Source organism: Sus scrofa, chromosome X, assembly GCF_054392235.1.
Source record: "Sus scrofa isolate SSC_HxYL_T2T_F1_AM1 chromosome X, Sscrofa_HxYL_maternal_Yorkshire_Landrace_v2.0, whole genome shotgun sequence".
NCBI classification, from domain to species: Eukaryota; Metazoa; Chordata; class Mammalia; order Artiodactyla; family Suidae; genus Sus; species Sus scrofa.
In genome coordinates, this window is record NC_139401.1 from 93,007,732 (window position 1) to 93,033,388 (window position 25,657).

General features: G+C 38.4%; 1 protein-coding gene across 21 annotated transcripts; it reads right to left on the bottom strand.

The window, feature by feature from the left end:
- Window positions 1-832: 832 nt before the first annotated feature.
- On the bottom strand, window positions 833-21,625 carry TAF7L (TATA-box binding protein associated factor 7 like). 21 transcript variants are annotated; one of them, XM_085007447.1, is made up of 15 exons: window positions 20,721-20,767; window positions 18,408-18,456; window positions 18,206-18,287; window positions 17,978-18,045; window positions 17,067-17,142; window positions 15,336-15,469; window positions 14,604-14,730; window positions 14,304-14,359; window positions 11,208-11,249; window positions 10,266-10,338; window positions 9,820-9,933; window positions 9,174-9,395; window positions 8,864-8,976; window positions 6,791-6,850; window positions 833-1,676 (listed from the first exon to the last, which is right to left on the bottom strand). In XM_085007447.1, exons 4-15 carry the CDS (start codon window positions 18,041-18,043, stop codon window positions 1,632-1,634), a joined length of 1,128 nt encoding a protein of 375 aa, XP_084863573.1. In that variant the 5' UTR covers window positions 18,044-18,045; window positions 18,206-18,287; window positions 18,408-18,456; window positions 20,721-20,767; the 3' UTR covers window positions 833-1,631. The 21 variants fall into 21 exon arrangements, 20 of the variants coding, with proteins under 20 accessions (XP_084863573.1, XP_084863566.1, XP_084863572.1 ...); XM_085007440.1 differs by having other exon boundaries at window positions 10,266-10,416; XM_085007446.1 differs by lacking the exon at window positions 18,206-18,287.
- Between the last annotated feature and the right edge of the window lie 4,032 nt (window positions 21,626-25,657).

Consider the following 25,657-nt stretch of genomic DNA (forward strand, 5'->3'; position numbering starts at 1 on the left):
GACACAGCTCAGATCCTCTGTAGGCCGGGAGCTGCAGCTCCGATTCAGCCCCTAGCCCAGGAACTTCCATATGCCTCATGTGCGGCCCTAAAAAGCAAAAGAATAAAATAAAATAAAAAATCATCTTGGTTTTCAGGTTGTACTCTAACTTCTCTCCTGATCTGGGCTTCATTTTGTTTGTCCTTGTCTCTCTCCCTTAGTCTCATTTCATTCCTGCATTTGTCCCCAGCATTCTTTCTGTCTTCATCCCTCCTCCATAGGCCCTGCCCATACATACTGACTTCCCCTTCTCTGCCCTTGGCTTATTACGTTCAACTTGGAATAGGAGCACTAAAAATGGCAGAGAAAACTTGACAGTTCATTTCCTATAGTGGTACCAACTTTATCAATTGGGATCAGACCTGGGTCTAGCCGGGCTACTTCCAGAAAACCTTCAGATGCCTCTTGGTGATAAGCATAATCAGCCTTGATTTCCAGATGAGGAAACAGAGGCTCCAAGAGGAGTAGGAACTTGCCCAAGGAAGGTAGCAGAGCCAGGATTCCAACCTTATGTCCCTTCCACCACAACATAATTCAACGAAAATATTGGAGCTGCCATTTTTTATCACTTCTCTGTACCTTCTCTTGAAATCCCAATGATGTATGGTGAATATGAGATGATTTGCTTAGTTCATTAGGAGTTATCCTAAGAGCTCTTTGGAAGGATGCCCCAATATTGACAGCATCTTTTGTTATTTCCTAATTGTGGAGTTTACTGCTTGTCTCACCAGTTTCCTTCTGGATATTAATATACTTATCATGGGAGCTGTTTAATAAAGTGATAGTAATCCACTTAAGATAAGGAATTTATTTATTGCTTAAAGAATACAATCTAGAAAATCTTAATACAGATGAAAAAAACCCCAACCAGCCCAGGGTTTTTAAGGAGGTTTTCACAGGCATAAGAGGTATCTGTTTTTTCCTAACCTTTTCTGATGAGGTTAGAATGAAGAGGCTCAGAAAAAGGATAAGAGCTCAGAATTTCATCTCTGCTTTAACTATTCCCAGAGCTGCCAAATAACAGCTAGACACCATCCTAAAAACACAACAATGGAACAAAGACAGCAGCAGCAGGAAATCAGCCTCTAATGCCTGAACAGAGACAGAACACAATCTAGTATCGGCTATTGCCAGGTAGGCACTTAAATTCACTGTGGCAGGTCCTAGCCCTTGGTAGAAATGGCTTGATTTGTTCTGCATTTTAGGAACTATTTTAAACAAACAGAAGAAGAAAAAGCTAAAATGTATGCAAACTAGCTATATAGCCTTCAGGCTAGAAGGTCTGACTTTGGTAAGCAAGGCTGAATCATTTGATGGCACCACAGGACAGATGAAATATAAGTAATTCTCAAATTGATAAAGAGAAGCAAAGTCCTATAGATGAGTTGGGTCTTTAGGTCTACTACTTTTTTATATTCTGTACCTTTCTACATGGCTACAAACTTTCAATATAACTAGCAAAAAAGGTTCAGAGAAACAAATACAAATGATTCAATATAAGGCAATGAAAGGAGAAGCAGCAGAAACAATTTCATCTTGTCTTCAGTCTGGATGGTGAATCCAGGATTTATGCGCCAGGCTGAAGGCTCTCCTCACTTCTCCAGAAAATAGTTTAGTTGTTCCCGTAGAGAAATAAGCTGTGGGGTAAGGCAGAAAACATGAAAAAAAAATTCATCTGAAATCTTAAGTTCCGTTACTTGATCTAGAATTTGCTTATATAAACCCAAAGAAAAGATCATACTTCGGCATTTGTAAGGTTAACTTAGTCTTACATTGTTCCAAAGAACAGTGCCACAGTCAAGAACGCAAACATAATGATGTTGTCCTTCACCACTCCAACCTTATAAAAGGAAGCTTTAAAACTGAATATGCTTAAGAAATTAAATATGCTTGCTGTTAATATGCTTGCTGGGAAGAGTGTCCAGAGAACACAGCTCACTGTAGGGACAAAGGAGATGGGATTAATGTAGCCACAGTTGAAGAGTCAGAAGATAAAGCAGGAGTTCCTGTCGCGGCTCAGGAGAAATGAATCTGACTGACATCCATGAGGATGCAGGTTCGATCTCTGGCCTCATTCAGTGGGTTAAGGATCCAGTGCTGCTGTGAGCTGTAGGTCGCAGACGCGGCTTGGATCTGGCATTGCTGTGGATGTGGTGTAGGCCAGCAGCTACAGCTCTGATTCAACCTCTAGCCTGGGAACATCCATATGCCATGGGCGCAGCCATAAAAAATAAGGTGAGGCAGTTGCAATAGCCTCTTGTCCCACTGAACACATTGGGTCTTAAACCGAGTCTTAGCTGCTGCCTCCTCCCACATTATGAGACCCTTGAAAACCCGGTCAGAGTCCTAACCAATCAGGAGCCTGATAATGTTCCTCTTACCCTGATGCCTTCTAAATCAGAAGCCCTGAGCCTTTTGTGATATAGGATGGAAATTTTTCTTTTTTTACTTGAAATGGCAAAGTGACCAGTAACACTTAGAGAGGTATACTGTCTTTGAGACAAAGATTGTTTTTGAGTACTATTTAATTTAGGTTGACCCAGACCAGTGTGTGATTCCATTCTGTGGAATGACAAGAATGGAGCATTACAAAATGATCCTGGGCTATATATCAGCTACAGAACTGCTATAATTGCTACCTGTTATAATTGATTGAGAGCAACTTTTCACTCAGATGCCGACCATGATTACACCACTGGCTTCTCAGGTTCATTCTCCTTTGTATGCTCTTTCTCCTCCCACCACCCTCTAAAGGGGGGTATGGTTCCCTAGGTTCAGGGTCTGTGGTGAAGAGGCAACCTGGCTAACTCACCTGTCCCCACAGCTTCAATGATCATTTCTATGCATAAGACACTCTCCAATCTCCCATTTTTCAAAGTTCTTCCAACTCAACTCATCATCGTCCCCATCCCCTAACCTGCCAACAACCCTTTTCAAGTTGTCTTCATTCCTGCTAGTGGCACACCATTTTCCGATCACCCAGGTTCCACACTTCTCTTTGTTCCCCTTTTTGTCCTGAAAATCCAATCAATTTTAAGTTCTAAATCCTTCTATCACTTGCATCTTCCTCTAGTCTTTCCCCAGTCCAGTTTCTCCTCTATACTGCTGGCAGAGGTATCTTCCCGAGTTACTCCCCCAGTGAAAAAGATTTATGGTTTATTATGACCTACCCCCCAAATCTAAACTCTTAAGTCTGGCATCACAACCTCTGAACCATTGTGCAGGCTACTTTCTATACAGCATGCGTTCATTTCTCTATTGCTCTAAAAAAACCCGACCTATCTCTTAAGGCCCCAAACAAACGCCACCTCTCTACAGAGTTTTCGGTAATCTCCATGGACAAAAGTGAGCTCTCATTCCTTTAAATTCATACCCCTCTCATGGATTTCTCCCCAACTGAAGGCAGAGACTGTGTCATAAGCAGTCTGTAGTTCCCTGCAGAGCCTAGCTTAAAGTAGGCACCCAATAAATCTATGTTGAATCAATGAGCCACCATAAAGGGCTCTGAGCAAATAAAGTTTACAGCTATTGTTCTGTGTTGAAAATAGAACTCCCTAATACTAACTACTTACATGGAGGAAAGCAAAGCTGGTTAGTGGGTGGTAAAGCAATTCTAGCATTAACTGTTTACATGGCTGTTTAAAGGCAGTATTTGAGTGAGTGATTTTCTGAGAGGAAGGGAATATACAGAACACAAGAATTCTCCTGGATTGCTAGTATGGGGACAGGCATGGGGGATGGCATCACTACCTTAAGAGCCCCATGCTAAGTCCATCCTCATAATATTACCTCCAGTCTCTTTAAAACTCTTACCCTCAACAGTATGGGGCTGGAATCTGCATACATGTATGTCTGCAACAGCTACCTGACCCTCCCTTATCCCACACTGCCCTTTTCACTCTGCTCATTCTCTTGTGGCTTTAAATATACAGTCGTTCAAGTTAGAAATATGGCATACATCCTTAACCCTCCCTTCAACATCCAGTAACTGACCCAAATCCCATTTATTCTACCTTTAAAATACGTTATCTCATATATACATGTTCACAGCAGCATTATTCATGATAACCAAAAAGTGGAAGCAACCCAAATGTCCACTGATGTATGAGTGGATAAACAAAATGTGGTATATCTGTATAATAGAATGTTATTCTGCCATAAAATGAAATGAGGTACTGAACGCACCACAACATGAAAACAGTGTGCAAAGTAAAAGAAGCCAGACATAAAAGACCATATATTATGTTTCCTTTTATATGAAATAACCAGAATAGGCAAAGTAGTAGAAAGTAGATTAGTGGTTGCCTAGGACCGAGCAGGGGTGGGAGTGGGAGGGATTCAGAAGAAATGGGGAATGACTGCTAGTGGGTAGAGGTTTCTTTTGGGGGGGATGAAAATGTTGTAATGTTGTAAAATGGACTGTAGTGATGGTTGCACAATTTTGTGAATATACTAAAAGCCACTGAATTTAAATGGGTGAATTGTATGGTATATGAATTATACTCCAATAAAACTGTTATAAAGCAGTTTTATTGCAGTTAAAAAATATATATTGTTTCCAAATGAAATAATGCCATTTGCAGCAACATGGATGGACCTAGAGATTATCATACTAAGTGAAGTAAGTCATTAAAAGAAAGACAAATACTACATGATATCACTTCTATGTGGAATCTTAAAAAATGAACTTACCTACAAAACAGAAACAGATTCACAAAGAAAACAAACTTATGATTACCAAAGGGCAAAGGGAGGGATAAATTAGGAGTTTGGGATTAACATATATATACACACTACTATATATAAAATAGATAAACAACAAGGGAACTATATTCAATATCCTGTGATAAACAATAATGGAAAAGAATGTGAAAAATAATATATATGTATAACTGAATCGTTTTGCTGTACACTTGAAACTAACAAAGCATTGTAAATTAACTATACTTCAATTTTAAAAAGAGAACAAAAATTATTCTTTCCATCTCCATTTCCACCTCCTTAGTTCAAGTTACCATCATCACTTAGACTACAACACAGCCTCCCAACTGGCCAGCCTGCTTCTAGTTCTGTCCTCCCACAATCCATTCTACAGATAATAATCAAATCAATCTTTAAAACTTTAGAATTAGGAGTTCTTGTTGTGGCTCAGCAGGTTAAGAACCCAAAATAGTCTTCATGAGGATGTGGGTTTGATCCCTGGCCTCACTCAGTAGGTTAAGGATCTGATATTGCTGTGGCTGTGGCATAGGCTGGCATCTGCTGCTCCAATTTGACCCCTACCTAGCGTGGGAACTTCCATATGCTACAGGTGTGGCCATTAAAAAAAAGAAAAAAAAGGAAAAAACTTTAAAATTAAATGTGACTCTCTTGCTTAAAACTCTCCAAGGGGGAGTTCCCGTTGTTGCTTCATGGCAATGAACCCGACCAGTATCCATGAGGATGCAGGTTTGATCCCTGGCCCCGTTCAGTGGGTTAAGGATCCCGCTTTGCCATGAGCTGTGGTAGGTCACAGATGTGACTCAGATCCTGCATTGCTGTGGCTGTGGCATAGGCTGGCAGCTGGAGCTCCGATTTGACCCCTAGCCTGGAAACTTCCCATTGCACTTAAGACTAAAACCCATCCTCCTTAACATGGCCTGCAAGGGACCATGCAATATGGCCTCTGCCTACTTCTCCAACCTCATGTTAAGTCACTCTCCTACTTGTTTTAAATACTCTAGAGGTACTCAAAGAAGCCAAGCTCTCTTTCCATGTGGGACCTGGCATATGCTCCATCCAAGAAACTCTTCATACCCTTTTTGTCTGGACTTAATCCTCCAGGTCTCAGTTTAAATATTACTTCCTCAGAAAGGCTGATCATGATCCCCCCAATTTTTTTTGTTTTTGTTTTTTGTTTTCTTTAGGGACACACCCTTGGCCTATGGAAGTTCCCAGGCTAGGGGTCAAACTGGAGCTGCAGCCACTGGCCTACACCACAGCCGCAGCAATGCCAGATCCTTAACCCACTGAGCGAGGCCAGGGATTGAACCTGCGTCCTCGTGGATGCTAGTCAGATTCGTTTCTGCTAAGCCACCGCGGGAACTCCCAGATCCCTAAATTTAATTCAGGACTCTTTTTATTCGAATAGCAACAGTGACTTTTTCTCCCTCACAGCTCTTCTTTATTCTTTGCACATTTGTATTTGTACAATAATTTGGTTCTTTTTTTTTTTTTTTTTTTCACTTTTTAGGGCCACACCTGTGGCATGTGGACGTTCCCAGGCCAGGGGTTGAATCGGAGCCATAGTTGCCAGCCTACGCCACAGCCACAGCAACTCGGGATCTGAGCCATGTCTGTGACCTATACCACAGCTCATGGCAATGCTGGATCTTTAACACCCTGAGCGAGACCAGGGATTGAACTGGCATCCTCATGGACCCTAGTTGGGTTCGTTAACCACTGAGCCATGAAGGGAACTCTCTGTACAAGAATTTGTTGACTGCCAATCTTCCCTGCTAGACTGTTAGCTCCATAAGGACAAGTAATGCACCTGACTCATTCAACACTGCATGTACATCCAGTGCTTTTCACTTAACAGCACTGAGTGAGTGAATTTACACAAAGACTTTGCCCCAAACTGCTACCCATATTTAGAAGATCTGGCCACTACTATTCCTGTGAAAAGAACAGCCAGAAATGAGATTGGGCGAGGGGAGGGGGGTTCTTTGCATCAAATGTTTTTTGGTTGATGTGAAAAAACACTTCTCACCTGCTCACTTTTTTGTTTTTCCTGTAATTTAAGCTGCTCCAGCACAGACTGAAAATGACTCTGGAAAACAAATTGTATAAATGAATGCAGAGTCTCAAAGGAAAAGAGAACCAAGACAGACAAAGAGTTTGGCAAATAATTTGATAAGAAAATCACCAGTCGTAACAAAAGAGTACTTTTTCAAAGAGAACTTAGAGCATTCCCCAACTATACTTCTCAACTACAGGGTCATCTGATTTGATTTTATACACCCTACACAGCATTTTTTTTCTTGCCATAAAAAAAAATAGTTGGAATGCCTCATGTTACCTTTTTCTAGTTTAGCACAAATCCTTTGACTGTGGTGAACTATTTAAAAAGCTGGCTTGGAATTTGGTGCTGACTCCTTCATTCCTCTGCACTAGGGCAGAATATTGCTATTTTTAACTAGTATTATATGCAACAACAATCGTAATAATATTACATATCTGTATCTTTCAAAGTAGAGCCACAATTATTATCTCACTTGTTTATTCTGAAGGACAACCCTCTAAATAAGTATAGTTCTGTGTCAGGTTGCTCCCCTTCAATGACCATAACTCTACAGAAAAAGAAATCTGGCAAGTCACTCTCCAGATGCTTCAGAATTTCCCTCACTATAAAAAGGGAAGCAAACAGGGTCTAAACATACATTTTCCTTTAGCTGAAATGTGTGTTAATAAAATATGTATTGATAACAATAAAGCACAATATTAATTCTTATTCAAGCAGGCATTATAAAAATTTTAAATTAATTTACCTTAATTCTCTTTCACTGCAATGACTATATTTTGGTACAGAGCAACAGGATTCAATCTATGCCCTACCCACTTACTGTGGTGCCTTGGCAAGTTACTTAACCTCTTTGAATTTCAATTTCTTATCTATACAACGGGAATAGTGGCAATGCCCACATTTTAAGGATGTCAGGATGAAATGAGATAATACATGTAAAATGCTTAGCTCTGTATGTGCCTTTCACACAGTAAATACTCAATATTATCAGTTATTGTCTCAAGTCTCCTGGTCCCTTCCCAAAACAGATTACATGAGATGATAAAAATTAATAGGTAAATAGTGCTGCAATGAACATTGGGGTGCATATATATTTTTGAAATATGGTTTTCTCTGGATATATGCCCAGGAGTCAGATATCTGGGCATATGGTAGTTCTAGATTTAGTTTTTTTAACGAATCTCCATACTGTTCTCCACAGTGGTTGTATCAGCTTACATTCCCACCAACAGTGTAGGAGGGTTCCCTTTTCTTCACACCCTCTCCAGCATTTATTGTTTGAAGACTTTTTGAGGATGGCCATTCTGACTGGTGTGAAGAGATACCTAATTGCAGTTTTGATTACATGGAAACAACCTAAATATCAATCAATAGAGGCTTGGGTAAAGAAGATGTGGTTCATATATACAATGGAATGTTATTCAGACATAAAAAGAATGAAATAATGTCATTTGCAGCAGCATGGATGGACCTAGAAATTATCATATTAAGTGAAGTAAACCAGTCAAGACAACCTATAAGATCACTCATATGTGGAATCTAATAAAAAATGATACAAAAGATCTTACAAAACAAAAACAGACTCAAATATTCTGAAACTAAATTTATGGTTACCAAAGGGGAAATGTGTGTGTGGGGGGTAAATTAGGGGGCTGGGATGGACACATATACATACTATATGTAAAATAGATAGGTAACAAGGACCTACTGTAAGAGCATAGAGTAATCTAATCGATATTGTATAAAAACCTATATGGGAAAATAATCTGAAAAGGAATGGCTATATGTATAACTGGTTTACTTTGCTGTACACCTGAAAGTAACACAACTTTGTAAGTCAACTGTACCCCAATAAAGTTTATTTTAAACATTACTAGGTAAAAGGAAATAGGCTATCTTCTATTAGGGGTTTCTAAGAGGTTATTCAGATTTACAAAAAGAACAAGAATGCTGCATAGAGATGACATGAATGGAAACACAAAGATGGGATTTTGATAGTAAAATATCAAGATATCTTTATACCAACCAACAGGAATTTACCTTGAGCGTCAGGTTTTCCACTTTCTTGATGAGATCCTTTTGTCTTTGTGCTTTGCACCGAATCTGTTGCAGCTTTTTCTCCACGTAATGAGTCCGCTTCTGAATTTCCATGACTAACAGAGATAGACAAAACTTCATGTATCTAAACATGGACTAAACTAGTAGACCAAGATCAAAATCCGTGAAACTCTACCACACATTTCAGCAATAACTTCTCAAACTTAACTTTGCATCTAATGTGTGTTTACAGACAGTCTTTAGCACTGCCACCCACTGTGTCCCATCCCTTTGTTTTTTTCCTCTAACTCACCCACTGAACTGGTTCCTTCCTTTGCTTCATACTGGCCAGATTCAATGAACTTGGCCTGTAGCTCCCTTTCTGGATCCTCTTCAAAATAATCTTCCTCTTCTTCCTCCTCATCATCCACATCATCATAGTCATCCTCCTCCTCTTCATCATCCTCATCCTCATCCTCATCATTATCACTGTTACTGCTAGACTCACTGAACACTTCCCGAAGCACATTATATTCTATGGGTGTTAAGCAAAAGTAAGGTGAAACTATCTGAAACATTTCAAATGACTTCCACTCCAGCTGCAATTATACTCCCCATCAAGTCTATTGGGCAACCAATGAATTTTCAAAATAATTTTTCTCACAGGAAGATCATTCCCTTTATAAAAACAAGAACAGGAAATGCAGAATACTGTAACATTCATTATGTATTCAATGATCAAAATATTTAGAGAATCCAAGGGCCCACAGGAATTTAGAATAACAGGGTGGGATATGAGAAGCCCAATCTAAAGCCCCTAGAGTTAAGGGACCAATAAGAGGAGAGAAGGGCAAAAGCACCCATTTTCTGTGATTGACCTGTGAGTCCATGGAGAATGGTCCTGTACCCAGTCAACACTCACCCTCTCTGAAGCTCCTGCTATACCTATAGTAACGTACCTGGTGAGATAGGACCCTGCTTATAGCCACTCATTCCTGAGGCTATCCCAAAGCTTGGAATGGAGCCTTGACTCTCTATTTCTTTGGTTTCACCTTCAGCAATGACCTCCCATCCTGAAAGGAGAGGCAGTCAAGGAAAAAAGCTGAAAGGAGAAGGCAAAGTTGAAAGGGAAGAGGCTCTCTGGCTGAAAGTGCTATTTAATTTAGTCCACCTTCAGGCCATTTGTACTTGGATTCCTAGTACGGAAAAGTGAGTTATGTTGAATCACACAAATAAATAATTTCTATTACAGGAATGTACTGTTCCTAGCTAGAAAGTAACATATCCCAAAATCCTGAGTTCTGTACCTTAAAATTGGCAAACAAATATCAGAAATGAGGGCCTGTCATCAAGTGCATATGGGGTGAAACAGACTACCCAGAAAATAATTAGTATAAAAGGATACGGGCACTGACGGCTTCAGCATCTGAACACAGCAATCTTTTCACTTCCTTTTCCACATCGGGAGATTCAATATACTGAACCAAAGTAGGAGGGGAAGGGGGAATACCAGGAATGTCATTTAACACCCTGTGTTTTGCAGGAATGCCCTTTTCCTACATACAAATGAATTCAAATAATTAGGTCTCTTTATAATACATCCAATCAAATTCCTACTTTAAACAATGCTATTTATGAAGGAAACTTTAATCAGGGTCTGTATTTTTGTAGAGTAAGCTTATTTTTCCCAATCAAATTACTTGAAACATTTATTCTTGTCAATCTGCACCTCTGTGTTAAAGATCTTTCTCAGAGGCACAACCTGTGAGCCTCAGTTACTAATTATTTACCCTGACCCACAATGGCAAAGAATTATAATTCTTTTTTGTTACTTAGAAGTAATTTTGTTTTAAAGGTCCAAATTCCCAGATTTCACTTTCCCACATCTTTATTATTAGAGAGTTTCCTATAAAAACTGGGTCTTAGCTACATGTTCTCCCTTAAATCCAGTTTTAGACAATTATCTCCACAGCAACCAATTCGTCATGCCACAAATAGAAATTAGAACTTTGAGGGAGAATAAGCAATTGCAAACAACTGCTTGTAAAAGTGAACTCTGGCTTCCAAGAAATGGTTTTTAAAATAAGTATCACAGAAAAGAAGCAAACTAAAATACACAGGGTCACTGACCAAATTGTATCTTTTGCTCTAGGAGTTATCAGACATTAAACAATGAATTCATTCTTCAGTGAATCAAATTCAGTGTATGTCTATATGAGTGGGGGTTACATGTGAGAAGAAAGGCTTGAAAGTAATCTTTATGATTTTTTGATTTGTTTGGAATTAACGAGCTATGCAATTAAACACACTATAGGTAAACAATAAAATTATGTTATGATTGCTCTACCTCAGTAAAGCTGATTTCTTCGATTTGTTTGAAATCAATGTGCTATGAAATAAGAAACAATGAAGTTATATTACAAGTAGTTATATTACAACTGTTCTACTACTTTACCAAAGCTTACAGAGTTCTAAAACTATTCCTTTTTTTTTTTTTTTTTTCTTTTTAGGGCCACACCTGAGGCATATGGAAGTTCCCAGGCTAGGGGTCTAATCAGAGCTACAGCTGCCAGCCTACGCCACAGCCCCAGCAACACCAGATCCGAGCCATGTCTGTGACCTACACCACAGCTCATGGCGACGCCAGATACTTAACCCACTGAGCAAGGCCAGGGATCGAACCTGCAAACTCATGGTTCCTAGTCCGATTCACTTCTGCTGTGCCATGATGAGAACTCCCTAAAACTATTTTTAATGTAGTTTTACATTTAGTAGGTACTTCATAAATGCTGTTGATTAACAGTATAAAGCTAAGATAACCATGTTCATAGATTGAAAGACTCAACACAGTAAAGCTATCAATTCTCCCCAAATTTATCTATAGGTTTAATATGATTCCTATCAAAATTCCAACAAGGTTTTCTATAGACATAGATAAACTTATTCTAAAATGTATATGGAAAGGTACGGGCTCTAGAATGGCTACAACAATCTAGAATAAAAAATAAAGTGAGAATAATTTTCCTGATTTCAAGAATTATTAAAAAGCTACGTTGTGGAACTGGTGATCAACACATGGGTCAGAATAGGGAACCCAGAAAAAAAAGCTCTCACAAATATGCCCAACTGATTTTTGACAAAGGTGCAAAAGCAATACAATGGAGGAAGGATAGCCTTCTTAACAAATAGTGCTGGAGCAAATGGACATGCAAAGGCAAAAAAAAAATCCTTGAACTAACTCACATCTTTAAAAAAATTATTTTAAAAATGGATTGCAGACTTAAATGTAAAACTTTTAGAAAAAAGAGGATAAATTATCAGGATCTAGGCTAGGCAAATAGTTCTTATACTTGACACAAAAAGCAAGATCCTTCAAAGGAAAAATCAATAAATTGGACCTCATCAAACAAAAAACTTTTGCTCTTTGAAAGACTGTGTGAAGATGAAAAGACAAGCTACACACTGGGGGAAAATACTTGCAAACCACATATCTGACAGAAGATCAGTATTTGGAATATAAAAAAGAGCTCTTAAAACTCAACAATAAAAAACAATCCATTTAGAAATGAGCACAAGGCATGAACATACATTTCACTGAAGTGGATATATAGATGGCAAACAAGCACGTGAGAAGATGCTTAACATCATTACCCATCAGGGGAATGTAAATTAATACCACAATGAGATAGATCACTACATATCTATCAGTATGGTTAAAGTAAAAAATAGTAACAATATCTACTGCTGGTGAACAGGTAAAGAAACTGAATCACAAGGACATTGCTGGTGTGAATGTAAAACGGCGCAGCCACTCTGGAAAGTGCTGTCAATAGCTTCTTTTAAAACTAAATATGCAGGAGTTCCTGTTGTGGCTCAGTGGTTAACGAATGCGACTAGGAACCATGAGGTTGTGGGTTCGATCCCTGGCCTCACTCAGTGGGTTAAGGATCTGGCGTTGCCGTGAGATATGGTGCAGGTTGCAGATGCGGCTCAGATATGGCGTTGCTGTGGCTCTGGTGTAGGCCAGCAGCTCCAGCTCTGATTCGACCCCTAGCCTGGTAACCTCCATATGCCTCGGGAGCGGCCCTAGAAAAGGCAAAAAGACAAAACAAACAAACAAAAAAACTGAATATGCAATTTTCACAGCAACTGCACTCTTGGGCATTTATGCCAAAGAAATGAATACTTATGTTCACACAAAACCCTGCGGATAGCTTTATCTATAATAGTCAAAAACTAGAAACAGGAGTTCCTGTTGTGGTTCAGTGGTGACTAACCCAACTAGTATCCATGAGGATGTGGATTAGATCTCTGGCCTTGTTCAGTGGGTTAAGGATCCTGCGTTGCTGTACGCTGGTGGCTGCAGCTCTGATTGGACCCCTATTCTGGGAACTTCCATATGCCGTGGGTACAGCCCTAAAAAGACAAAAAAAAAAAAAAAAGAAAAGAAAACCCAGATGTTCCTCTATGAATGAATAATTAAGCAACCTGTGGTTCATTCATAACATGGCATACTACTCAGCAATAAAAAGGAAGGAACTATTGATACACACAATAACTTGCATGGACCTTAAGGGAATCAAGCCCAGTGAAAAACAAAAGCCAGTTGTAAATGTTATACTTTGTATGATTCCATTTATATGACATTCTTGAAATGACAAAATTACAGAGATGAGGAACATACTAGTGATTACTAGGGATTAGATAAAACTTGGGGGTATGGGGTGGGAGGGAGGTCAGTGTGGCTTTAAAAGGGCAAAATGAGGGATCCTTCTGGTGACTGTGAAGGTGGATACACCAACATACACATAGGATAAAACCACATAGAAATAAACATGCACACACATACAAAGGAGTAAAAGTATAAGTGGAGCAATTTGAATAAGATTGGTGAATAGTAATTATGTCAATTTCCTATTTGTGATATTGTACAATAATTTTGCAAAAAGTTACAATGGGGGTAACTGGGTATAGGGTACACAGTACCTCTCTTTAATTGCTTACTACTGCATATGAATCTATAATTATTTCAAAACAAAAATCTAATTAAAAAAGAAGCCAAAGCATAGTACTCCTGTAGCTTACCGAGGGTTCTAACAAATCTGAAGTAAGATTAGGAATACAACCGCAATTCTCAATTCCCAAGTTCTAGATGAGTTCACTTTAAAACTAGATTTTAGAATTGAAAACTAAAAGTGTTAGCAGAAGTTTCAAATTCATGACACATTTAGATCCTTAAACGACTAGTCTATAACTTCAAGAATCAAGTCTGGTTTTTTTCATTATGCATTTCCAATTGTTAGCACACAGTGCCTGGCATTTAGATTACACTCAGAAAATGTTTACTGAACATATAAATGAGTGAACAAACAAATACCTTCCCCCCCTACTCATAATCTTCTTCCAATTCACCCAGTAGACACAGAAATAGCATGCAACTAACCTTTTTTGTTGTTTTTCGGAACCTTTTCTTTTTGACATTCTTAAGTGGTGGAGTAACTAAAATAAATTCAACATGGTGAAATGTATAAATGACGGATGGTAGTCACAGATCTCTCTGAATTTGATAGAGAAAGGTCATGCTATAAGCCACTGGCTCATAACACAACTCATTCCTCTAAGAGTGTCTGGATGCCTACTGAACCAAATACCCAAGTGTGGTAACAGTTCCCTAGCTCACAAGTAATCAGAATTCAGCAGATAAATGTAGTCAGCCAGAATGAGCAAGGGACCATTGACTTACTGCCATGCTTCCAGATATATTTTTTCTGTCTCTGTTTTTCATTTTTCCTGATTGCTGTAACATCAGTAGAGGTAACTGGTTCTTCAGGAGGAGCGTGAACACCACCAGCAGCAGTGCACACAAGCATCTACATTTAACAAAGACAAAGAAGTTGACTATGGCCACAAATCTTGGGTTAGTAATGGATCATGATCATTCGTGCCACCAGCAACCCTGGAGCATACAAATAAGGATAATGTTACTTGGCATTTCTGGAAAACCATGTATTATATACACTAATATTCATCCTCTCACTATCTCGGCAATACTGCATATGGACTCTGAGGTTGCTGGGGTTTTTTGTTTTTTTTTTGTTTTGTCTTTATACTTAGAAAGGAAACAAACAAACAAAAATCAACAGCAGAGATGATGAATAAGAATCAATGTAAATCTCCAGAGTTAACAGCATACTGCTTTAGCAGGAAGTCCAGATGAAGATACCAGACGCTCATATTTTTCAAGTAGTGAAAGTCACTATAAATGGCAAACAGGAGGCTCTAAAAGTTATTTGGATAAATAGTGAAAAGTTGAGGATCAAACACCAAACCAGAACATGACATTGTATTCCTGTAAAATTGAGCCAAAAATGAGACATGACAAGCAGATGAAGGAGAATGGAAAGAAAGCAGAGGAGGGAGAAAGGAATTCTTTGAAGGATGTGAGGGCAGATGGGTTAAGAAAACTTGTCCTTACCTGGGAAATATCTGCTGTTTTGTAAAAAGTTTTTTTATCCAGAGTTTTCAGGCTTCCAATAACACAAGGCAAATCAACCAGCTTAGCAGCTAGTGGGACATTTTCCACCTCAACAACTGCATGACGTCCGTCGGCTGAAGAGAAGTTGAAAAGATTAAAGTTGACATCTTTCCAATGTACTCTTAAGACTCCTGGGGTTTTAATGATGAAGACTTATGTGGGACACACGAGTCTTTCACTGAAACTTACTATTTCTCATGATGCTAGAATCATGTAGGCAACCAGTAACTTCCCAGAGGAAAAAAAGGCAGAGTATATCTAGCTCTTTTTTTTTCCCCAGGGTATGTCACGCCATCAAAAGTAGCTAGGTTTCTTGGTAATGGTTGTGAACTAAATGTGGATGAAGTGGTAAATATTTCATTCTCATCTTGAAAAGCCAATTCCATTCATTTGGACCCATTCATTTGGACACCATCAGGAGCATTTGATCATGTCATTGCACATGGGTGTTTTCAAAGGGCTGAGTAAGGGAAGGACTGATTCTTGGATAGTGCTAATAAGTCTCAAGTTACAATCTCTAGTTAGCTTCACAAAGATAAAGTTCTACACAATAGACATATGGGGATATATATATTATATATATATACATATATGTGTATATACAGACAACCTCTGAATCCTGCCTAGATGTCTCAAACATGAATGTCTTTTGACACAAGAGGATTCAAATGTAATCTTCTAATAGTAAATGTAAAAAGAAAGATGAAGAACCATGTTTGACATGACACTTTTTGCGTAAATTATCTTTAAAAATATAGAGAGACTATTGAAATGTATTATGCATAAAAGTTTTGTCTATAAGGAAATGCAAGGAGAAAAAGTTATTTTTTGCATTGAGGTTGGGGCACTGTGAAGTAGTGTTTCACTTTTCCTTTTGAACCTTTCTGTTTTATTTGAATTTTTTAATCCATGCACTTATATTCCTGACATGCATTCATGTCAATGAGTGCTAGGATTATGGGCCATTTTAAATTTTATTCTTTATACACATCTCTGTATTTAAAAATCTAATAAATATTATTTAAATGAGAGAAAGGTATGTCAGTTTCATGAACAAAGAACAGTACATGATAATTCATGCCTTTGTCATTCCCTTGGACAGTGAGAAATCACAAAACTTGCACATAGGAGACAATCAGTAGGATGCAAATCCCACAGTTGACCACCAAGTTCTTCCTTATATACGCCATGATAATTACCTCAAGCTGCATAAGTTCTCCTTCTTTCCTTTGTTTTTGTTTTTGTTTTTGGTCTTTTTAGGGCTGTACCCATGTCATATGGAGGTTCCCAGGCTAGGGGTCCAATCGGAGTTATAGCTGCCAGCCTACACTACAGCCACAGCAACTTGGGATCTGAGCCATGTCTGCCACCTACATGACAGCTCACAGCAACGCCAGATCCTTAACCCACTGAGCAAGGCCAGGGATCAAACCTGTGTCCTCATAGATACTAGTCAGATTCATTTCCACTGAGCCACAGCAGGAACTCCTCCTTCTTTCCTTCTTAAAAGAAAAGATGGAAGTGACTTAAGCCTCTCTTCACGAGTCCATCAAGGCAGAGACCACATTCTAATCTCTGTCACATTTCTGGTATCTAGTATTGAGCCTGATACATAGCAATCCCTTAATAAATTACTGTTCAATGTATGATGAATGGATATTAACTACTTACAAGATAAGTCAATTTTTAGTTTATCCTTCATGGCTCTTCCAGAATGTACCATCTTCCTGACAGTAGAAGCATGTTCCTAAAAAGGAGGTAAATTGAAAAATCAGAAGGATGAATTATCTTCTTAGCAGCTAATAAGGAGATGTGTCAGAGACAGACATCTCTTAAATAAAACCTTAAACTTCCCAAACATTTGGAAAAATGTCATGGTACCACGAGATACTGTTCACTGTGTACGTCAAGTTAGGATGAGGTTGATTCTAATCTCGTTGCTGTCTTTTAGTAGCTACAGAAAATACCTTCCAGCTTTACATTCCAGCCTTTTACTGGAATGAGCTACAACTTCAGTTGTAGTTGCTAAGGAAAGGTTGCACTGCAGTTTACTGGGTATATTAATTAATCCTAATTGGAGAAATACCTTTCTGAAGCCCATCCTTAATATACTTTTCTTAGACTAAATAAGACTTGAATACAGGTATTAATAGAAGAGACCCTAACACAATATTGAGGTGAGCTTCAACAGTCTTCCATGGTGATGAATTTGAGGAGACAGTGCTGATCCCTCCACTGCCCCTTTTGAGGTGACAGAAAGGAACTCTCTTTTAGAAGAGCCTTATCTTGGCTGTCCAGTGGGCGAGGCTGTTAGCATCTGTCATAAATGACTGAATCCATCATTGTCCCACCTGTTTGCCAGGAAATCAACCCACAATGATAGGTTGCATGTGCAGGACGAAAGAAATATTGCTTAAAAGAATACTTGATAGGAAAGGACTGCTTAATAGGACATGATTCCTGGGAAACAAATGTTTTCGGTTTTTATAGCCAACCTTAAATAAACAGAAATGCTACTGAATGGAAACAGACCTAATATTATACACTGAAGATGTATGGTCTGAGATTCAAGGGTTTCTTACCAGAGGCAGACGCAGTATAAACTGGTTCTCAAGTTCGTGAGGAGGTTCATCCTGGCTTTTACTCATCTCTTGTTTTTAAGTTCACGAAAACAAAAACAAAACCAACAGAAAGTTACCAAAAACTCCTCTTGCTCCCTCTACTGACCACTTCTGGCAGTACTGATTACTTTACACAAGATCTTGCTGATAACCCTCACTGGAATGATGTGTGTACAAGCTCCGAAATACCTTATCTGACATAACTTGATTATTTCTAAAAGTCATCTTATCTCTCCTCCAATGTGTGCAGATTTTCCAGTGGTAGTTCTAACTGCATAATAACAAATGAAGCAAGAGCTGTTAGGCATGATTTAGTCTCCTGGATATTCTCAGACTCAAGTAAAGGACTAATTCATCAATTCAGTGGGGACTACCAAAGCAAACTACATACCTTTGCAGAGAAGAATGTCAACCAAAGGCCGAAGTCAACCTGAAAATAACTGCCAGAAATGCACTATGATGATTTGAAGGAAACAGAGCTTAATTTTCAACACTTCATTCACCTTCGTGGTAGGAATTAGAAACAGTCCAGCAGAAAGCAGCCAGCTTTTTAATGACTCTAGAGCCAGCATCAACAGCTCTGAGCTACCTCGGGGAAAAGTTAGGAGTCCCGATCTTACAGCCAGTCTATCTATATGAGTACATCTAATTTCATGGAGTAGACACATTTCTGAAGGGATGACATGGAAAAAAAAAAAAAGTAAAATCCAATTCGATTTACTCATTACTAACATTTACTGCATGCACTTCATGTACTGGCCCCTACATTAAGTGCATCAGGTCTATTATTTCATTTAATCCTCACAACCACCACTTATTTGAAATACCCCTAAAAGCTATTTGAAGGAATCCTAAGATGGATCCCTTATATATTATACATAAACCTTCTGTAAAGTGAATAACCTCCAAGTTAATCTTACGTTTCATCTTATTTTCCATCTATTTGGGATATATCTGTATTGGCTTGCATTTGGGGTTTAAGGGCCCATGCTACTTCTGAGGAATTTTTTTCTCAAAGATGGAATGAAAGCAATGTAATCACATGAAAACTGACAAAATATTCTTATGTTCTAAGTACACTATGCTAGACAACAAGTTATAAAATCTTATACTTTAAGTGAGATGAAAAGCTCCAACTAATGTACAGCTCCTAATACTCTGTAAGCCACTGAGTTCTGAGTTTTGAATTCAAATCTCATTTAAAAGCACTGGAAACTTTTTAAAAAACCACATGCAAGTGAATGTATCTGTTCTCACAGAGAGAACAAACTAATGGTTATTAGTGAGGAGAGGGAAGAGGGAAGGGGAAATTTAAGGGTAGAGGATTAAGAGGTACAAAATATTAGGTATAAAACAAGCTACGAAGATATATTGTACAACACCAGGAATATAGCCAATATTTTATAATAACAATAAATGGAGTATAACCTTTAAAAATTGCAAAATCACTATATCGTACAGCCGTTAACATATAATATTGTACATCAGCTATACTTTAATAAAAGAAAAAAGGGGGGGAAAGCATATTTAGAATTATCAGTTAAAATAGAGAAAAAGGAAAAACAAACAAATAAAACTACATACAAGTGAGTTTGAGACCCTATTACAGTTAAATCATTCACCAGTTTTGATTTCAGTTCTTCAGGCTGATTTCAGAAACTACCAGAAAGCCAAAGAAAGCACAAGAGAAATCAGGAGTGAAAAATCAGGCATCCAGGATGAGGGGAGGGGAGAAAAATAGAAAGAAAGGGAGGAAAAAACCCAGATATTGACTATTTGTGATAGTCATTTCTCCTTTTCCTGCTTCATAGTTATACACACACACACACACACACACAGAGAGAGAGAGAGAGAGAGAGAGAGAGAGGGAGAGGTACAAAAACTAAATGTAAAGGTAAGGGGAAAAGTTAATTAAAATAAAGTAAATTAAATAAAAAATCCTGGGATTGGGTACACTGTCTAACAAAAGAGTAACAAACACTTAAGGCTGGGAGCAGAAATACAGATTTGAAGAACTAGCTGCTAAGCAAAATTTTATCAGATCAGTAGTAACTTTTATATTTCCCAGCAGAACTAAGACTAGGGCATTTTGTTCATTTCAATGCCTTTCTGGCAACTCCTCTTATGAAAGAATATATGAACTGAAACTATTTCAGAGAAGGTGGACACCCCTTCTTGAAATGAGTTTTAGTGATTTTTTTAGATGTGTTACCTGCATTCATACTATGAACTGGTTGTATCATATTCATTTTAAGAAAAGGCATCCACTTTTTTCTAGCAAGCAATCTTTGATACCTAATTAAATTAAAAGGACCGCTCTCCACCATCCACCCACCCCCAGCTCCCTCACTTCACCAGAATTATAACTGGAATTAGAATTACAGCTAAATGGAGGGCACCTGACGCATGCTCCCAGCAGAGCAAGTCAGCACAAGCCTAAATTGGTACTTTCTCAAGTTCATAGCCGCTGGCTGCACTTCGGAAGGCAGTGACCACTCCATCCTTATCCCTGGGGCACTAAGTTCCCAAGAGAAGAGTGCAGTCTCAGGCCTTGATCCCATTTCCCTAGAAAACCTCTCTTGGGGCCAAGGAACCCCAAGCCTTCGAGACACTTCAGGCGGGCTGGGGAGGGAAGCTCAGGGAGCTGCCCTTTGACGCTGACCCGGGACCAGGAGCCCTCCGATCGCCAGATCCCCAGACTCACCCGCTGCTCCTCCGTCGACTAGCGCAGGGACAGCGTCTCCGAGGGATGAGGAGGCGGGCCGCGGGTGGCAACAGGTAGGAGCTTCTCGCGCCACCCCTCCCCACCTCGCCACGCCCCGCGTCCCCGCCTGCCAGAGGCCAGCTTGCCGCGTGCCAGGTCAGTCGGGGAGGCTAGAAGGGTGTTGATCAAGGTCGACTGCTCAGGGACCTTGGGCAGCAAGGCTTTAGAACAAATACCCTTTACACAGGGGCGACCTTCAGGGCGGCTGTGGGAGTTTTACCAGTACACAGTGATATCTATAAAAGGGGTGGCCTAATTGGGCACTCTGCAAATCCGTTAGCTTGGACCAATTTGTTCCTTGGCGAGGCGACCTCGCCTGGTGACAAATACACTGCCGCACAAATCCATTAAATAACTAGAATCCGCACCCAAACTACTCTAACAGAATTAGCCGCTCCCTTTTCAACAGACACTATTTTACATCTTTTGGACAGAGATACAAGTTACTCTATTTCTCTAAAGGGGGGTGGGTGTCGAAGTTCAAATAAACTTCTTGCAGCTCCGTTCTCTCAAAGATTCTTAGCTTTTGAGGGAAAAAAAAATCTTAAAACCACTTACCTTTCTCTTCTGGTAAGTTTTCCAGAGGGGTTTTGGCAGCAGCCTGGGTGCCGGTGGCGCCATCTGTTTGGGCGCCATCAGTTTGGGCGCCACAATCGGCAGGAGTTTGGGTGCTTTGATCGTGGGCTGTTGGGGCGCTGAGGTCGTCAGCAGTTCCAGCTCGGGGGTCAACAGGAGCTTGGAAATCTTGGAGGCTTGTTACTTCGGATGTTGAAGTCGATGACACTAAATCATTTTCTGAGGAACTGGGGGGCTGTTGTTTGTCAGGGCACTCCATACTCTATCTCGTTGAGGTCCTAAAATGGCTTCCAGTTTAGTCATGTGACCTAAACAATTCTAGAACTTTCCTAAAAATGATGTCAAAGATATCCTCCTTAAAGACGCAGGGGTAATATTAGAGACGTTCCGGGGTGCCTGTTAGAGATTATAGCCGTGATATCTTCGTCGCCTTATGCTTACCTAAACGTCATGGAAAAGAATAAATATTTTTAGTAGATGAATTATTGTACAATCATTTCTTCTGGATATGCGATTTTTTTTTCACTCAGTAAAGCTATATTACCAGAGCTTCAGAGCTAGACAGAACCATTTTTTGTTCCTCTGAGAATTCATCCACTGATCTTTACATTAGCATTATGTGGTGGGCAACGCTGAGAATCCTAATACAAAATAGACCAATGAACCTCGTTTTTCATTTATAGTGGAATACACTTGATGGCACTTATTATATAAAAAATAATTCTTTAAAAATAACTAAAAGGAAAAATTCTATATTCAGTAACTGAAATAGCTGAGTAAATTGTGTGTTTTGAATCGTATGGACACTGTGAATTATGTAATTAACTTTCTTTGCAATGGCTGCTAAGAACCTCAGAACCAATTTTTGCAACCCACCTCTAACAATTGTGAACCCTACTGGCATGTATTGCTCTTTCCCTTGTCTTAGATAACCACATTCTCTCCCAATCCCTAGTTATTTTTATACTGTGTGGTATGTAGCACTAAAAACTGCTTCAAAACTGTTTTCAAGGAGAATCAGATATAAATATTAGGAAAATAAAGCTATGCTCTGACAGAAGTGTCACAGGGAGTATTGCTATGGATGAAGGAGGGGAGCATAGTAAGCAACTGCTCACTTATAAATTCCGTCAACCAACACATGTTAACTGAGAATCTAATATGCCAGATTTGATTTGAAATATTTATAAAATACTTAATATGGTAGTACTTTCATGAAAAGAGTCAAAAAATTAAGATGCAGGCATACATGTGTAATTTCCTCTTTATTGCCAGGTTTCCAGTCCTTTCTTAAGTAAGAAGAGAATGAAAAGTGAAAAAAAAAAAAAAGGAAAAGGCATGAATTATGGTTTTTCTTGGTAGGAGAGCTGATTCAAGAAGTAGCAGTGATGTACAGGTAAAAAATCCTGTCGTATACATACTGTCATATTTGTCAAATAGAATATGAATACCCTTCTGGATATTGTTCTGTAATGTTGCTGTTTTTCTGAAAAGTTCTTCGGGGCCCCCATCCCTTCAAAAGCGCTCCTCCCTCTCCTCCAACTATGGCTTCATATAATTAATTATATAATCATTATAGCAAATACTCACTTGAATATATTCCTTCAACAGGAATTTGAGTTATGTGCCAGGAACTGTTCTAAGGTTAATAATGGCTAACATTCACTGGGACGCTTAATAGGTGCTAAGCTCTTGACTAAGTGTTTTGCATGCATTCTCTCAGTGTGACTCTGATCTTGTTTTTTTTTTTTTTTTTCTTTTTTTCAGATGAGTGAATAGAGATTTTTAAAAGGTTAATTATCTTGACTCAAGTTACACATCTAGTAAATGGCAGAGCCAATACTTAATTTAAGCTCAGTTCCATTTGACTCTGTGTCTATATCTACATATTCCGACTTCCCCTAAACAATTAGTTGTGCAGTTATTCCCCATTCCCCCCAGTCCCTGGTAACTTATTTCTACTTTCTGTCTCTATGAATTTGCCTATTCCAGATATCTCATATAAGTTAAATCGTACAGTATTTTTCCTTCTGTGTCTGGCTTCTTTCACTCAGCATAATATTCTCAAGGTACATGTTGTAGCATGTATCAGAGTTTCATACCTTTTAAAGGCTGAATAATATTTCCTTGTATGGATATACCACATTTTGTTTATACATTTATCTATCGATGGACATGTGGGATGTTACCACCTTTTGGCTACTGTGAATAGTGCTGCTATGAGCATTGCTGTTCAGGTATCTGTTTTAGCTCCTGCTTGCAATTGTTTGAAGGTGTATACCTGGAAGTTGAATTGCTAGATCACATGGTAAATCTGTGTCTAAAATTCTGAGGAACCACCAAGCTGTTTTTCATAGGGGCTGATCCATTTCATATCCCACTAACTATGCACAGAGTTCCAGTTTCTCCACATCTTCATATACTCACCAACACTTGTTATTTTCCATTTAAAAAAACCAGCTATCCTAATGAGTATATAGTGATATCTCATTGTGGGGTTTTTTAGCACTCCTATTCATTTTTATTATATGCATTTTTGAACAAATCTCTAGAATATCACAGAAGATCAATCACATCCATTCCCTGAAATAACACTCTTGTCAAAGTAGCTTGCACAGAACACTTATATAACCATGATTATCATTGTGATTTTGATTTACATTTTCCTGATGATGTTTGATTCCTCTAGTGATGTTGAGCATTTTTTCATGTGATAATTGACCATTTGTATATCTTCTTTGGTGAAATGATCATTCAAGTTCTTTGCCCATTTTAAAAATTGAGTTGATTGGTTTTTATTTTTTGCTGTCATTGAGTTGTAGGAATTCCTCATATATTCTGGAAACTAACCACTTATATATATATGTTTCAAAAATATTTTCTCCCATTCTGTGGATTATTTCATAATCATCATTGTATCCTTTGATGCATAAAACTTTTGATTGATTTTGATGGCATACAATTTATCTGTTTTTCCTTTGTGCCCTGTACCTCTGATGTTATATCCAAGATATTGTTACCAAAACCACCAACATCATGAAGATTTCTCCTTTTTTTTTTTTTTTTTTTTTTTTTTTTTTTGGCCGCACCTGTGGCATGAGAAAGTTCCCAGGCCAGGGACTGAACCCAAAGCCACAGCGGTGATAATGCTGGATCCTTAATCTGCTAAGCCACCAGGGAAATCCTTCCCTATTTTTTTTACTTCTTTTATTTTAATTTTATTTTTTTTTCAAAATAAAATACATATATTTAAACACAATTACATTCACAGATTATTATATCATGGATCTTAAGAAACAGATTGAGTGTCTCCCTCTGGAGAAGTGGAATGGAAAATATGCTGAGACAAATAGGAAATTTATTCTGTACTTTATCCCATTTTGTATGGCTTTCATCTTTACTATTTAGTATTAACTATTACATTTCAATTTTTCTTTAAATATTAGCATTATATTAAAATTGTGTATATTGTGCAACTAAAATTTATAAAGACGAAAGCCTTATATACCATTAAATATTTTATATAGCATAATAAAAAGAATAACTTAACTGGTAAGAATAACAGAAATAATACACCCTCTGAAAATAAGTAAAATACAAAATGCATAAGTTGGTTAAAAAACAGTGTAACTATATAAATATGTCCTCACAATTTGTTACATCTTATTGATTCTTCAATATAGGCATTACACCATTCTAGGTGATGTGATAAACAAGACTTTATAGACCTTACATTGTACCATGGAGAGAAATGGTTATTAATAATACAGTTGTAGAACTGTATTATTTAATTGTGCAGTGGCATTATTTAATTGTAATTATCAAAAATTCTTTGATGGGGAGGAAATCAGAATCAGATCTAAGAAGACTTCAGCATTCCAAGAATGATGTCAAATGACCCCCTTCATGGTGGATTATGCACTTATTTACTATGAGATATGTTTCTTCTCCAGAGATTCCTTGTTTGTGTATCAATTGTAGACTTTTGGTTTGCAGTTACTCTGAAGTTTTGATATAAGAGTCTGTATGTATATGAGATTGTTTTAAGTTGTTCCCTTAATTGCAAGTTCATCTCCAGTGTCCTGCATTTGTACCCTCCTCTTCTTATGATTTCCAATTTTGGTGGCATAATTGTGCATGGATGATTTCACATCTTTACTGTATATATACCTTTACTGGTGAGCCTTGTCATTTGTGGAAGTTTTGTTTCCTGTTGCTGTGTTTTCTTTTCTGCCTAGAGAAGTTCCTTTAGTATTTGTTGTGAGGCTGGTTTAGTGTTGCTGAATTCTCTCAACTTTTGC

Coding starts and splice junctions, on each gene's coding strand:
- TAF7L (XM_005673765.3), bottom strand. CDS start 21,615: ATGGAGTGCCCTGACAAACAACAGCCCCCCAGTTCCTCAGAAAATGAT. Junction 17,143..17,977: donor TTATACTGCGTCTGCCTCTG/GTAAGAAACCCT, acceptor CCTCCTTTTTAG/GAACATGCTTCTACTGTCAG. Junction 15,470..17,066: donor ACTAAAAATTGACTTATCTT/GTAAGTAGTTAA, acceptor ACTTCTCTTCAG/CCGACGGACGTCATGCAGTT.